General features: G+C 32.6%; 1 protein-coding gene across 1 annotated transcript in view; it reads left to right on the plus strand.

The window, feature by feature from the left end:
• Nucleotides 1–17,233, plus strand: part of LOC128237775 (neurogenic locus Notch protein-like) — a 123,754-nt gene that overhangs the window by 97,614 nt on the left and 8,907 nt on the right. The window contains exons 32-37 of the mRNA XM_052953360.1: nt 11,264–11,422; nt 12,047–12,199; nt 13,410–13,547; nt 14,778–15,071; nt 15,286–15,579; nt 15,874–16,068. Coding sequence (XP_052809320.1) covers nt 11,264–11,422; nt 12,047–12,199; nt 13,410–13,547; nt 14,778–15,071; nt 15,286–15,579; nt 15,874–16,068 — 1,233 coding nt within the window. The remainder of the gene's footprint in view (nt 1–11,263; nt 11,423–12,046; nt 12,200–13,409; nt 13,548–14,777; nt 15,072–15,285; nt 15,580–15,873; nt 16,069–17,233) is intronic.

Below are 17,233 nucleotides of genomic sequence, written 5' to 3' on the forward strand. Positions count from 1 at the left end.
ATTATGAATATATATAAATTTTGTTTTACAATAAGATATTTCTGACATTTGGACTAAGATCATTTTCATTCTTCAAATTGGAAATCATTCAGTAACTTTGCCTATCATCTTAGCCTTAACCTCCTGGGCCCATATATTCATTTAAGACCTAAGAATAAAAGATGGAGTTAGTTCAAAATTGGCTTTTAATTTATTGAATCTCAATTTTCTCAATGTGTCAGTTTTGTTTTTAATGTTACTGGGTTTTCCTCTTTTTATATTAAGACAAATCTGTTTGATTTAATCCCCTGCTCTGGTCAAATTTCATGCATTATTTATGTCAAATTTTTAACAGTGGAATGTGATATAAGGTACTGAACAGATTTGATGTCTTTTAAAATATTTTTTTTTTTCATAAAGACAACTTTTTTGGTATTAATTAACCAAAATAGCTGCGCTTTAAAGCAAATAAGCGGTTTGTCACGTCATATTTTTTGCGATTTTTTATACAAGTAGGCCATTATGAGACAGACTTCACTTCTCTCACAATTGGATCTATATGTCTAAGAAATTTGAAGTCAATACATTTTAGACTTCAATTTAATATGCGATGTAAAGTTTTTTTACACATTTCAAATTAAAAAGGTAATAATTTTGAAAAAATTAAGCTAGAATTATACTCACATGTATGACATCATCATATGTTTCTGGCAACATTTGTTCAAAGTTTCATATGGAAGTCTTGACCTGTGTTTGAGTGTGTAATCAGTACCTCATTAGTTTGATGTTCTTCAATAAGAGACTAGCTCAAGAGGAGAATTTTTTGCTATTTTTTATGCTAGAGTTACGCACTTTATTGGTCATATATATTATGTGGAACCGGTATACTTAGTTAAAATTAAAGAACTTCAGCAGTACTGTATGGATTTCTTTAAATGATAATTCGGTTGATATTTAGCAAGAACTAAAACAAAAGGTAAAAAAGGAAAGAAAATGAGTTTATTGCACAGCAGGAAATAGCAAACAAATTCATTGCATATAGTGATTAACAGTTCATGTGCATGTACATGTATGTTATCACAAGTTGAAAGAAAATAGAAAATGAAAAACAATATGATTAGGAATAAGGGGAAAATGATTAAATAATTACCAAAAACCAGAGCGTGATACAAATACATAATTTAATATATTCCAAAACCAGTATCGTAGATTTATAACTTGAAAAGAAGAAAAGTAAATGAGCAGTTATGAGCACTGACAGAAAAATAATAATCAAACATACAGATTTCAGAGAAATTAGTACAAAACGAATTTCTACGAAACAGATAAAGAACATATAATTCAGTAAAACAATAACCACACATAAGGATTCCCGTAAAACGATTCAAGTACATTAAATTTCAGTGAATTTCATACAGCACACACAGATCAAACCTTCTTAAACAAGAACACCAGAAGTTTTAATTAGCTATTCAATATTTTTTTTATTTAAATAACTTATTTGCTGGAATAACTGAATTGAAAAAGTGCCCTTTCTAATATTCATGCATCTGTCATGGTTCTCAATTTAATGCAAAATCTTGGTAACATAACCGGTGCGTTATTAAATGTATTTAGTGTGACAATAAAATTTGCCACATTCCATCCTGCAGCGCTGTGGTTATGCGTTGTACTGGCGGTAGTACAGGCTAGTAGAATGGCTGTAAACATATAAAAGGATTACGTAAGTGAATGAAGCACTGTATGACAGATATAACAAATGTGTAATAATATTTATCAAATGGATAAAAACACTGCCTTACTTGAAATTATTCAGTTTATCTCGATAAAATCCAACCGAAAAGAAATAGTCAACCCCACAACGATTACAGGATTTCTGATAAAATACAGTATTCATTTTATTTGAGGACATGGTTTCTTATCAGAAAATAATAGCAAAATAAAAGCAAAATACTTACCAAATTTGACCAGAAATAAAGCGCATATGATTGATTTTCTGTAATGTTCAGCAATAATTAAAAAGCAGAAATCGGAAACGTTTTATCCTCCGCCCACGTCATTTCCAGTAAGTGGTGCAAATCTTCTGCGCCAATATTGTTCGATTAATTGAAAGGTTGTACACAAGTAAAATAACGTACAGAAGCCATATCTCTATTCTTAGATGATAATTTGTGAAATGAATTTCATATTAGGTTTATATATCTTACCATCATTGCCATTTAATACACAACATGCAACAGTTAAGTTATAAAACTTCTCAAAAGCTCATATTTTAACTTTGATTTATAAATGTTTGTATTTAATGGCAACTTTTTTGTCACAAATGTGTGCAGTCCACGTAAGCAGTTTAAATAACAGATTGATATTCTATTTATGTTAGTGTTACCTTTTACCATTACTATTCTTAAAGGAGAATATAGGTTTGTGTTCATTATCTCTGTTGTATTGCTTCACAGATTCATGTTTATTGGGCAGGAGGTGAAAAAGGCAATGGATTCCTTTCATTGATTATTAAAATACATTTACCATCTGACTGATACAACCACCTATGGTGTTATAAATTTCACAGTTTTGATTCAGAATTCAAAATTTATGAAAAAAGGGTTGGACAATATCCTTTAATCATTAATCAGGGTGAGGAATCTCATGACTTAGAAGTTCACGCATGGGTCACCACAGGTTACAATACAACTGATGTAAACAAACAAGTAAGGGATCTTAATTTCCAAAAAACTTTTTTGGCAGAAAAGATATGAAAATATTTATTAGCCTATGAAGGAAAGCATTGCATCTTACTACAAAATTTGTCATGTTGAAATTTTGGCCAAAGATTGAAAAACAAGCAAATCTAAAAAATCTCGAAGAGTAGAAACAGGAAAATGCATACTCTTTTATAGGCTAAGAAATATTTTCATATCTACTCTGTCAAACATGTTATTTAGAAATTAGTGTCACTTGTTTGTTGACATCGATTGTGACCAATTGTGAGAACCTTTTTATGTCACATGATTCCTCATCCTGTTAATAGAATCTTAATTCTAAATAAGCAAAAGTAAAATTTCCCAAACAATTTTAATGGTGATTGGTTAATTACTTGAAATGAACATTGATAAAATTTCCTAATTGAGAATTGATACAATATCTATGTGAAGTGGTAAACTATCTTAATTGAGAATTTCTGAAATACTAGTTACTAATGAGAATTCAAAGTTAAATATTCCAATTGTGAAGTGTTCAACTGATTATATGTTAAATATCCTGACTGAAAAATACCGTGAATGAAAATAAGTAAAATACCCTGACTGAGAATATGTAAATAACCCTTAATGAAGATTTGCAAAACAGCCTATTAAAAGGACATTTATAAAAAATCTTAAAAGAACATTTGTAAAATACCCTGAAAGAAGATTTGTAAAATACCCTAAAGGAAGATTTGTAAAATACCCTGAATGAATATTGGTGAAATACCAAGAAGGAAGATTAATAAAATATCCTAAAGTAAGTTTTTTTAAAAATTTCCTGAAGGAAGATTTGTAAAAATACCCTGAAAGAAGATTTGTAAAATGCCTTGAATGAATATTGGTAAAATACTTGAAATACTTTGAATGAATATTTGTAAAATACCCTGAAGGAAGATTTGTAAAATTTCCTGAAGGATGATTTGTAAAATACCCTGTAGGAAGATTTGTAAAGTACCCTGAAGGAAGATTAATTTTGTAAAGTTTACTGAAAGAAGATTTGTTAAATACCCTGAAGAAAGATTTGTAAAATGACCTGAAGGAAGATTTGTAAAATTTCCTGAAAAAAGATTTGAAAAATACCCAGAAGGAAGATTTGTTAAATTTCCTGAAGGAAGATTTGTAAAAACCCTGAAGAAAGATTTGTAAAATACCCTGATGGAAGATTTGTAAAATTTCCTGATGAAATATTTGTAAAAACCCTGAAGGAAGATTTGTAAAATACACTGAAGGAAGATTTTCAAAATACCCTGATGGAAGATTTGTTAAATATCCTGAAAGAAGATTTGTAAAATACCCTGAATGAAGATTTGTAAAATACCCTGTAGGAAGATTTTTAAAATACCTTGAAGCAAGATTTGTAAAAAAAAACTTGAAGGAAGATTTGTAAAATACTCTAAAAAAAGATTTGTAAAATACCCTGAAGGAAGATTTTTAAAATACCCTGAAAGAAGATTTGTTAAAATTCCTAAAGGAAGATTTGTAAAAACCCTGCAGAAAGATTTGTAAAATACCCTGATGGAAGATTTGTAAAATTTCCTGATGGAAGATTTGTAAAAACCCTGAAGGAAGATTTGTAAAATACACTGAAGGAAGATTTGCAAAATACTCTGATGGAAGATTTGTTAAATATCCTGAAAGAAGATTTGTAAAATACCCTGTAGGAAGATTTGTAAAATACCTTGAAGGAAGATTTGTAAAAAATACTTGAAGGAAGATTTGTAAAATACTCTAAAAAAAGATTTGTAAAAACCCTGAAAGAAGATTTGTAAAATACCCTGAAAGAAGATTTGTTAAATTTCCTTAAGGAAGATTTGTAAAAACCCTGAAGAAATATTTGTAAAATACCTTGATTGTAGATTTGTAAAATACCCTGGAAGAGGATTTGTTAAATTTCCTGAAGGAAGATTTGTAAAAACCCTGAAGAAATATTTGTAAAATACCCTGATGGTAGATTTGTAAATTTTCCTGAAGGAAGATTTGTAAAATCCCTGAAGGAAGATTTGTAACATACCCTGAAGGAAGATTTGCAAAATACCCTGAAGGAAGATTTGTAAAATACCCTGAAAGAAGATTTGTTAAATTTCCTGAAGAAAGATTTGTAAAACCCTGAAGGAAGATTTGTAAAATACCCTGAAGGAAATTTGTAAAAAATCTTGAAGGAAGATTTGTAAAATACCCTGAAGGAAGGTTTTGTAAAATACTCTGAAGGAGGATTTGTAAAATACCCTGAAGGAAGATTTGTAAAATACCCTGAAGGAAGATTTGTAAAATGACCTGAAGGAAGATTTGTATAGTTTCCTGAAGGAAGATTTGAAAATTACCCTATTTAAATAACAGTTTATATCATATCTTAAAAGAAGATTTGTAAAATACACTGGAAGATGATTTGTACAATACCCTGAAGGAAGATTTGTAAAATACCCTGAAGGAAGATTTGTTAAATACACTGAAGGAAGATTTGTAAAGTACTCTAAAAAAAGATTTGTAAAATACCCTGACGGAAGATTTGTAAAATACCCTGAACGAAGATTCGTAAAATACCCTGAAAGAAGCTTTGTAAAATACCCTGAAGGAAGATTTGTAAAATACCCTGAAGGAAGCTTTGTTAACTTCCCTGTATGAAGAAAGTAAAATACCCTGAAAGAAGATTGGTAAAATACCCTGATGGAAGATATGTAAAATTTCCTGAAGGAAGATTTGTAAAAACCTTGAAGGAAGATTTGTAATATACCCTGAAGGCTGATTTTTTAAATATCTGAAGGAATATTTTTAAAATACCCTGATGGAAGATATGTAAAATTTCCTGAAGGAAGATTTGTAAAAACCCTGAGGGAAAATTTGTAAAATACCCTGAAGGAAGATTGTAAAATTTCCTGAAGGAAGATTTGAAAAAAATACCCTGAAGGAAGATTTGAAAATTACCCTATTAAAAGGACATTTATATTAAATCTTAAAAGAAGATTTGTAAGATACACTGGAAGATGATTTGTAAAATACCCGGTATGAAGATTTGTTAAATACCCTGAAGGAAAATTTGTAAAGTACCCTAAAATAAGATTTGTAAAATACCTTGAAAGAAGATCTGTAAAATACCCTAAAGTAAGAGTTGTAAAATCGCAACAAGGAAGATTTGTAAAACACCCTGAAGAAAGATTCGTAAAACACCCTGAAGGAATTTTTGTAAAATACCCTGAAGGAAGATTTGTAAAATACCCTGTAGGAAGATTTGTAAAATACCCTGAAGGAAGATTTGTAAAATAGCCTTTACAAAACCCTGAAATAAGATTTGTAAAATACCCTGAAGGAAGATTTGTAAAATACCCTAAAGAAAGATTTGTAAAGTACCCTGAATGAATATTGGTAAAATATCCAGAAGGAAGATTTATAAATTGTCCTGAAGGATGATTTTTAAAATTTCCTGAAGGAAGATTTGTAAAATACCCTGAATGAATATTGGTAAAATACCTTGAATGAATATTGGTAAAATATTTTGAATTAATATTGTTTAAATACCCTGAAGGAAGATTTGTAAAATAATCTGCATGAAGAGTTGAAAAATACCCTGATGGAAGATTTGTTAAATACCCTGAAGGAAGATTTGTAAAATACCTGAAAGAAGATTTGTAATATACCATGAATGAATTTAGGTAAATTACCTTGAATGAATATTGGTAAAAAACCCTGAAGAAAGATTTGTAAAATGACCTGAAGGAAGATTTGTTAAAATATCCTTTGTGAAAATATGCAAAATATCTTAAATAAATACCCTTAAAGGGACTGTACACCAGATTGGCACCAAAAAAAGTTTTTTTCTGTAACAAATCTCAGGATAATTATTTAATAGAAGGTGTTACGCTTTGATATCATAATTGTAAAAAAAGTACCGAAATGTAAAAATAAGTGTGTCATACCCACTGAGCTAGAACGGCTTACTCTAATCTTGTGGCATAATTAAGCGATAGACCTGATTCAGTAATATCACATGATAACATCGACTTAAGCCAATCACGCATAAGGAATGAAATCTTCTAGTTGAGACATACCCAGTAATCTTTTTTAATGGAAAAATACGAAATAACTTCTAAACTTAATTAAATCTTAAACTATGTGGTACTTCAGTTAGTTAGTTTCAATGCATTGTACACATTAATACCAAGGTTATGTCAGTTTTTGACAATTTTCTTTTTTTCTTGCAAATTGATCATCTGGTGCACAGTTGCTTTAATGAATATTTGAAGAAAAAAATCACCAAAAATATGTAAAATACCTTTCAAGAATGAATATTTGTAAGATATCCTCAATATGAATACTGTAAAATAAATAATATTTGGGGGACATTAATTTACATGGATTTTGCGGGTTGAATAAGCTGTAACCGAGGGTTCATAGGGCGCCGTCTTGTGTCGGATCGGTTCCGGGGGAATGTAGCTCGGCGGGGCCGCTATGACCCTGGTCGGTGGGAATGCACGGTTCGAAGTCGGTCGTCCGTGGTTGCAAGCTCATAAGAAGTTCCAAGTTTTTTTCCAGTTTTATTCTTGTGATGGAATATTCATCATAATAACAATAACAGTAACAGCATAAGTATAACGTCCAGATTAGGTTCTTATTCAATTCATGTAAAATCAACGGTTTTCTTGTGACAAAATAATATAAGCTAACACCAAATAATTCATCATTTCTCTTAGTAAAAGTAGTTGGAGATGTTATTCCTTTAAACCTAACTTGAAGACCTTATCATAAGTTTCCTAAAGTTCCCTAAGTTCTCCGCTTATCCTTAAGTTCTCTCAGTTCCCTAAGTTCTCTCAGTTCCCTAAGTTCTCCCTTCTAAAGTCTAAACAGAAGAATTTATATAAAAAGCTGAACTTCCTAATTAACCAATAAAAGTCATTCTTTTAACTTATTTGCATATTTAACAATTTGAGCGGCATAATGGAGTTTCTACTCTTTTGGCACTAATCAAGAAAGTCTGACAGGAAATACTTCAAGCCAATATGTGTGTTGGTTTCTTGTAGAGAAACAATTAGAATAAGAATTTAAACAATCAAGCAGCTTTTGATCAATAGTGAAGAAAATATTTGTTACAATAGATGCTTATCATAAGGTGTGAATAATAAAACAAAGAAACATCTGCATTCAAGAAATTAATATAACAACAAAGAAATAATGTGCAGTTGCTCAATCATAGAAATATTTATTTAATTCTTTATGGAAACAGCAATTCTTATGAATTATGTAAAGCCTAAAATAACATTTAATAAATCAAAAAATCTTCATAAATTGTTTAAAATACTTCTAAACAATTTGGGGCTTTACAATACTATGTTACAAATACACGAATGTAAGATCCCAATGGAAATTTGACCTTTAATCCTGAAATCATACTGTCTATGTTAAAGGGTATATAAATTTTTTATGTAATCACAGAATATGCACAGTTGAGGTATACAACTTGTAAGACCTAGATTATTGTTTGCTTTACTGTTGATATTGTTTATATTGTTTATAATTTAACCTCAATAATAATAAATCAAAGTCCATTATAAGTACAGTAGAGACTCACTAAACCGGACAAGGTCCGGACTTGGCAAAAATTCCGGTTTAGTGAGGATTCCGGTTTAGTGAGGATTTGATATACGGAGTAAGTTTACTCAAAATATTTATTGAGTTAACCTTTAAAGGGAAGTTGAAAACAGGAATAAAATGAAAACACATAAAGATAACATTTATTTTACATCAACAGTATCTGAAATAAACTGAATGAAACTTTTTTAATGCAATGTAATAGCGAAATTAAAACACAAAAACAGTTTTAAGAATATCATTCAGAAAATTGAAAATAAACAGCATATTCAAAGATTTCATACAGTAAACATACCTTGATTGTAGGCTTAGGGATTTTCTCAGAATCTCTAATGAGATTCATTTTGCCCTCTAGGGACAGTTCAATTCTTCAACGTTTAGATGGAGGTTGAGACATGATTAAAGCACATGCAAAGTGATAAACATAATTAAACATTTCTGCGTTTTTATAATCATCTTTTTTTCCAAGTCTTAAAATAAAACAACTCGCAAAAATGACCACTTATCACCAATCAAAGTTCTTGATTTGAGTAACAAACAAACAAATTATCTGATTATCTGAAATTTAATGCTTGTTAAGTATGTTTGATAGTTTAATTAACGCATTGCTCTAATTTGATTCAATCATAGAAGTCTTTAGATAAAACAACCCTCCAAAATGATCACTTAATAACCGTTTCTAGTTCTTTATTTTCTGCAACAAACAAATTAATGTTTCAATCAATTTTCTTTTCACAAGACTGAATCGTGCGGCAGTCAATCCACTGTGAAATCATCATTATCGAATATCGAGTTAACACAACATCACAGGTGCAATATTTAACGACGCACCAGCTGTCAAAACAAAGTGACACGCGATTCGCGGATTCCTATTATACACAAAATCATTTTGACATGTGTGAACAAATATATGTCCGGTTTTGTGAGGTAACATTACGTTGACAACTTACAATTTTTTTCGATTTTTTGTCCGGTATCCGGAATTCTGGGGTTCTGGTTTTGTAGGGATTTTTTTACATTGAAAATAGAAGGGGAAAACCGGGACTCCGAAAAAAGTCCGGTATCTCGAGGATTCCGGTTTTGTGGAGTTTCGGTTTAGTGAGTTTCTACTGTACTAATGCATTCGGTTTTTTGTATAACATTGCTGGAACATTAAAACAAGCCTATTAACAGCTCCACCACTGAAAAACACTAGCACAATTCCCTTGGATGATTGACTTGTTCGCATTCAAACTTATTACTTCATTACAATATTTGTCCATTATGAAACGACGATTCCCCCCCCCCCCTCAAAAACAAAATCCCCCCCACCTCAAAAAAGAAAGACCTGTTCAATAGTCTGATTTTATAGAAATGTCATACATTTTCCCGACGTCTCTTCTGTCAATATTTTTTTGCGATGTGGCAATTCGTAAGAGGGCTCTAGAGCCAGCATAGCCGATTCGAATAGTCATTGATACAAGTTTAATTCAAATGAGATTCTCATCAAGTTCTGCAGCGTTCCTAACAAGAAAGACTGCGATCGTAATTAACTGTGGCTGTCGGGAGGCGGTCAGAAGACAAAAAGTGAAACAGTATTATGATTTATTTGCTTAATGCTTCTTTAGTGGGTCAACATTCAACTGATAATCTTGAATAATGGTATATATCTAGATTTATAATCGGGGCAACAAGCTTAAAGTGTGATATCGACAACGATTTTTTTTATTACTGCGAATAAATATGACGTAAGCGGCGGACTCAGCTGTCACACTATGTAGTTAATCAAGCGTATCACTGTTGGTATCCTACATGACATGCATTTATCTTTAAAGCTGTTCTTAACCAGCAATGGTTCTTTTTAACAATTTAAATTTAACTGTTTTGTAATCATCAAACGGAAATCATGTAATGATCGACGACGATATAGCATATTGCCATGTGAAAATATGGACCAATTTTAACACTTAATCAGGAAAGCTGCAATAAGATAATTAACACACAGTTTGTTTAATTGTGTCTTCTACTTATACCAAAACACGTGATTGGACCGATTGCAAGCGTCTGCTAATTAACAGATAGGCTATAGAGTGATCAGCGTAGCAGAAAAAGCAGCTGGTCGCATCGGTATCATGGTAACCAAGACACTCTAATGACCTATTGGATGTAGTTTTGAATGTGTGAATGCCCCTTGAATGTTTGTGTATTACAATTTCTACATCTCTTACTGACTTAGTCGTTTTGGACCGAAATAACAAAACAAATAGAAATTTTAGACCGATTTTTTTTACACTTTTTGAAACTGAAATCGGTCTGGCTTGGTCAAAATCGGTCCAGACCGGCAAATTGCCGGTTTTTAGAAGCCCTGATTGTGTGTTAATAATAAATCGCTGAAAAATGATAAACCAAAATGATATATTTATAGTTATGCACTCAATTTTGCAGCGATTGAACCAGAGGTTAAATTACACATATTTTAAAAAGGCTTCATGCTCAAAATAGCTATATAGCTTGCACAAATGATAGAAAAGTTGTTTGATCGACTATTTTGGGTGACTTTATCTTTAAACTTTTATTTATTGGGGTCATCAAAAGAAAAATCTATGACCAGTGGCCTTATGAATAAATATAAATGAAGTATTTTTGTTATGATCTAATGCACTAGTCAATTGTAGCCATGGCTCCCCCAGGTCCAGGGGTATACCCAGGATAGCCGGGGAAATGGACCGTGTTTTTACCTTTTAGGTGGCTCCACAGTGCCTGTCTTCGCTTTAAATATAGCCGGGAATGGGACTTACCTAGGGTTCCTGGGGTGCGGGGGCATTTTGCGGTGATTTTACCATCTGTTCGTCACCGCAGGGCGGGGATTTTAGCCGGGGTTGGCTGAACTGAAAGTCAAAAGTCCCCGCTATTCCCCGGACCTGGGGGGGGGGGCGTGGTTAAAATTGACTGGTGCATAAATGTATGCTAATTTCTTCTTTAAGAGGTGGGCCTCGGTTCACAGTGCACCATGAAATCAGCATGTTTAAATGAAAACTCTGACTGCCTTGGACATCAGTCTGGTAGTGGATCAACTTGTCAGTGTACAAGCGACTATTTTGACACAAACACCGTGGACAATATTCAGGGATTGTGTATCAGAAGTATGAAAAATATAATAATTTATATTAGCTTGATTATTATGAAGACAGCTATAATGTGAAATATGAATCACTCTGGTATCATTTCCTTCAGATGAACTAGTACTAGACCAAAATAACATGCCCCTGATTGGACTCGACCTCCACTTGGGTCTAATACAGACACCTTCACCGCTGAACCTGTCTCACCATCTTATTGCTTTCAGCTCAAACATTAAACGAGAAAAAAAGGTTACAGTATTTGTGTAAGCTTTGGTTTTCTTGTCATCATCGGCCTTCAAAAACTCTGACCGTGACCATAACTCAAAAATCAGTAAAGATATTAAACTGAAACTTGCTACACATTTTGCCAGAAAAAATACTGCACATGTGTAGCAAAGGCTCAGAACTATGGCATAACAAGTTAAAAACAAAAAAACAGAGGAGCGTTGGTTTGACATTCTGTTGTATGGTGACATTGGTGTTATCTAATAAACGGATTCAATTGCAATAGTCAATGTTAACAACCTCATTGCGAACTACTGATGTGTAATTCATATAGCTTCCCAATTTGTAATTTGATTTTATGTATAAATGTACAATAAAAGAAATGCCCCTTAATCAATATATTTGATACATTTCTTTCAGAAATTACATTGGATAGTCGGTGTGACACTTCTCATAGCAATTTGGCCCAGTGTGCTGCTGACAATGCTATATGTGACTCCAGATATAGTTATGCTTGCAAATGCAGATATGGCTATTATGTTGATCCCAGCAATCCAGCAAAATGTAAAGCAAGTAAGTTTCACATTTATAGTGTTTGTTTTTAAACAAAATATTACATAACACTAATTATTTGTATTTTTCTCTAGCAAGAAGTTACTTTTAGAAACTCATATTCACCTAGGCCAAGAAGGTATTTTTTGAAGGTTGTCTGCACTTGTCAGTATCCTTGTACTAATATTATTAATATCATGTTTTACTCTTTCTGTGGAAAAGTGTTAAATCAACCAATGTATTAGTATAAGCAACCAAGAAAATTTCAATGAGTTTTGACCTTTGACCTCCACTAGTAAGTTGTGCGTAATGTGTGTACATAATGTCAAGACTGGGTGCTTTAATGTTTTTAAAGCAAAAATAATATGAAATTATTGAGATTTGTCTGTAATTGGAGGTATTTATGATGCCCCCTTTTGAAAATAAGGTTTGCAAAAATCTGTCAGTCTGGTGGTGAGGCCTTCGCTAGACCAATTCTTGTTTCCACAATTGCTCAAGAACAGGTTGACATAGAACCATGAAATTAAGAGGTAGGTTGCCTTTGAACAGAAGATGACCTATATTGTTTTTAAGGACAATAGGTCAAAGGTTAAGGTCAGATTCAACAGTCTTTTTATTGTCTGCACAATATCACTAGAATAGTTTGACCTGGTACCACAAAAAACAGTGGTAGATTATTGATTTGATGTCAGTAGGTTAAAGATTAAGGTTATATACAACAATCAACTTCTTACACAATTACTCAAATCCGTTTTACCCAGGACCATAAAAACTTAAGTGGTAGGTTGCCATTGACCAGCAGATTACCCCTATTGAATTTGAGATTAAATGCTGCACTTACCACAGTATTTTGTATTGTCCTTTTTCAATATAAATCTCGTCATTGTATCTTAGCATAGCTCTGGTGTTGGTTACTACATGGGTTAGGCTCCTTAAACAAATGAGAACATGCAAACATTTGCACTCCCATTTTTGATGCTTTTGTATTTAGCCAACAGCGAAGTGGCATGTACATAGTGACAGGCTTATGTCCGTTTCGTATCATCTGTTAACAATTTTTCATCTGGATCTGCTAGGCAATTTTTTTTAACTTGGCCCAAATCTCCCTTGCATTAACTCTATTTCAGGTTTGTTTGAATGGATCTTCTGAATCAGTGTTACACAATTGATATTAAGCCTATCATTAAAAAAATCTACAAATATATTGAATTGTTGTCTTGTTTTTGAATAGGACAACCATTGGGTGGAGTCTGTCAGTACAATACTGATTGTACAGACCCCAATGCAGAGTGTTCGAGCTCCAAATGTAGGTGCGTTGATGGATTTTATGACACAAATGGGATTGACATGGATGGAACTTGCAAATCAGGTACACTTTTTTATGTGATTTTAATAATTTGCACTCTCACAGATTTACCGCTTTTACAACTTTTTTATTTTTCATTTTGGAATGAGCTTAAATATCTAGAAACCAGCGATGAAAGACTGCTGACAAAAGATGAAATCGCAGATTTCCATATTTCCATTCCAAAATGAATGTTTTATGGCTAAAACCGTTACTATTTAAATGGTTTAAGAATAATGCATAAAACATTTTTTAACTTAAAATTAAAAATCTGCGATCTTATTTTTTGTCAACTGTCTTATATGACTGGTTTACATGCATTTTCGCATAATTATATTAACTCGTTCCAAGACAACAATTAAAAAAGTTGTTAAAACATTCAATCTGTGAGAGTGCAGCTTTAAAGACATATCGACCATATATGCAAGACTAGCAGAAATCTTACAGTAAATATAACATAAGCCTGAGAATTATTATGTCAACGATTTATGTAATTGAAAACAGGTTGTTGGCACCCAATGGTGTAACATATTTTTATTTTCTAAAACATAGAACAATTTATGTATAGTAATAAAAGTTGGTGTGTAGGTAGCTTTCGTGAAAAGCTAGCTTGGGATTGCTTTTGAGAGGAATGGGTCCAGGTCAATGTCACTGTAACTCAAAATAGAATAATGACTTCCGCCAAATAACCTTTTGTTAAAATTGATGGAAACTAAAAACATAAGATACTTAACTAGAGTCATTTTCAGTTACGTCCCTTTTGATAAAGGCCGTTCCTTTTTCCTAACTAATACAAGAAACTAATTGGCTATAATTTCTAATTGATTATATTAAAAACCTGGTATCGCCTCATTTTGGCACTTCTGGTTGGTTAAGCCATTAAGCAAATCTAGTAAACCAAATAAATACAGAGTCATGTAAAAAGAAAATGAAACCTGTCTTCTTATTCAAGTTATAAATGGAATTGTTTTTAAAACATAAGGTTGTGCAATAATGGCATACTCTACCATTAAGTTCAATTTCATCATACTTACATATTGGACCCTGTCTCAGTCTTTAGAAAATATGTACCTACTACCTATATATATATATATATATATATATATATATATATGTACAATACATATATGTAAAATACGGAGGAAATGTGAACTTAGAAAATTGAAATGAAACTATTTGTAAGCTTCACAATGCACTTGTCTCTGTAGTCATACCTAACGCTGACTCACAAGTAGACTTAATTCCATATTTCAGTTGCTGAATTGCGTGTGACCAACATAAACTTCCAAGGTATCAGTACCTCACAGTTTTCTGTCAGCTGGGACATACCAGATGGGAAAGCACAATACATTCAGACGTTTGTTGTGGAGTGGATGCCAAAGGGCAATACTATTGGAGGTGGAACTAAGATGCTATCTAGCTCATTTACTACAGCACTGCTTGATAGTGGAATAAGTGCAGGAAAAAGCTACACTGTAAAAATAACTTCTATAAATTCTCAACTGGGAGTGAACAGATCAGATTTTTCTTCCACTGATCAGGACGCAAGTAAGTTCTTTAAAAATGAAATTCTTATAACTTTGGATACATTTGAAATATGTATTGAGGTACTTAAGCAATACCAATGAAAATCTGCGAAAGAAATGGATGAGCAATGACATCTTTAAGACATCACTTGTGTAATATTTTACACTAAGTCTTTATGAGTATTTTTAGCTCACAAAATTGCAACCCTGTTTCATTGTATGATTCTTCTTAACAGAACCAAATCCACCAACATGGGATGCAGCCACTGATATAAATCCTGATATTGACAACACAATAATAGTTTCATGGATTGCTCCATTAGGAAGTGTGTCTCGTTATGAAGTCAGTTTGATTGACAGATCCACAACAGTTGTATTAACAGTTGTTTTGCATCCATCAACTTCTACAAACTTAACTTCAATTAATATTAAAAACGGGTACAGTTACACCATACAGATCATTAGCAAGAGTCAAAGCAACACTGTTGAAAGTGATCCACTTACCTATGTAATAAAGACTGAAGTTATAGGTAAGTTAAAACTATTGATATGTTTAGTTATTTTATATCATTATAGAATACTGGTAGAGATACACTTTGTCGTCTAGAATATGTTTAATTTATATCATTTCAGTTTACATAAATAACTGTTTTATCTGTCGTCATCATTATTATGCCTTGTTATAATAACAATTATATCATAGGACACTTGCATATTTCACAGTGAAGAATTGTGTAATACACAGTGTAAATCTTGTTGGCTTGAGCTTATTTTTTCCTTGTAATAGTTTTGATTTTAGCATTTATTTTATTGTTTCTTTACAGTACCGGATCCTCCGACTGGAGCCAATTGTAAGGAGGTTGCTGATGAATTCATTACAGTCGAGTGGAATGCTCCTGCAGTGCCAAATGGAGATCTCCGACAATACTATATTCATGTACATAATTCAAGTCGTCTGGTGAAAATTGTCGGTACTGACACTGTTGTAAATGAATTAAAGGTCTTACATTTAAAACCAGGTAGGTGTTGATATTATATTTATGTCTTTGTTATAGGCTTTTCTGTTTTACGAAATAATAAGATATTTTGATAGCCTCTGTGTTGTCGTCAGCCTCAGCATCTTTATTGGCGTCAGTTGTGTGCAAATGTATTTATGTTTGCAATGACAAATTATTTATTAGACAAGTATGCCCCCTTTCGAAGAGAGTGGTCCTTTAATGATAGAAGATTGTTCGGGTGATAACTTGACAATGCCTGCAACCTTGGCCGTCAAACTTGACTTGGAGGCTGGGCCTGACCGTAGATGACCCCTATTGATTTTAGGGGACATCATGTCAAAGGTCAAGGTCATAGTGAAAATGAACAATTCCATCACCTATGGTCATCAAACTTGACATGAAGGTTGGGCCTGACCAGTAGATGACCCCTTTTGATTTTAGTGGTCATTGGGTCAAAGGTCAAGGTCACGGTGACATTGAATGCGAAAATGTTGTTCGAGTGATAACTCACCAATGCCTGCACACATGGCCCTCAAACTTGACTTTGGTGTTGGGCCTTATCTGTAGTTGACCCCTTTTGATTTAAGGGGTCATAGGTTTAAAGGTTAAGATCACAGTCACCTTGAATGCAAAAAGCTTGTCTGTGTGATAACTTGACAATTTCTGCACCCATGACCCTCAAACATGACATTTAGGTTGGGGGTGACCAGTTGATGACCCCTATGGATTTTAAGGTCATGGTCATAACTCATATTTATCATTAAAATTTTGTCATACTTACTTATTCCCTGATGCTGAGTGGTTACATTTTTATCGGCAAATATCAGTCCCAATCTGAATATGATTAAAAGCGGTACCTACTATCCTCAGACTTATAATGGTCATAATCTTAAACCTGCCTCAAAGGAATCCAATGTGGATGACAAATCAGCTGTCATTTTGGTCCATGCATATTTCATTCAATTGTCCAAATAATCTTGACATATGGCGCTCAGGGGGCATAATGTTTGACAAACATCTCCTGTTAAATTTTAAATTAAAAGTTGGTTTACATATCACGCTTTCATAAAAATATGAGCATGTAGCAAGGCCAGTAACTCTGGATTAAAAAAGTAAATTATGACCCACTTTTACTAAAAACAATGACCACATAGGAGCGTGCTACACATGATTATCATAACATTGT

Source organism: Mya arenaria, chromosome 6 (assembly GCF_026914265.1).
Source record: "Mya arenaria isolate MELC-2E11 chromosome 6, ASM2691426v1".
Classification (NCBI taxonomy): domain Eukaryota; kingdom Metazoa; phylum Mollusca; class Bivalvia; order Myida; family Myidae; genus Mya; species Mya arenaria.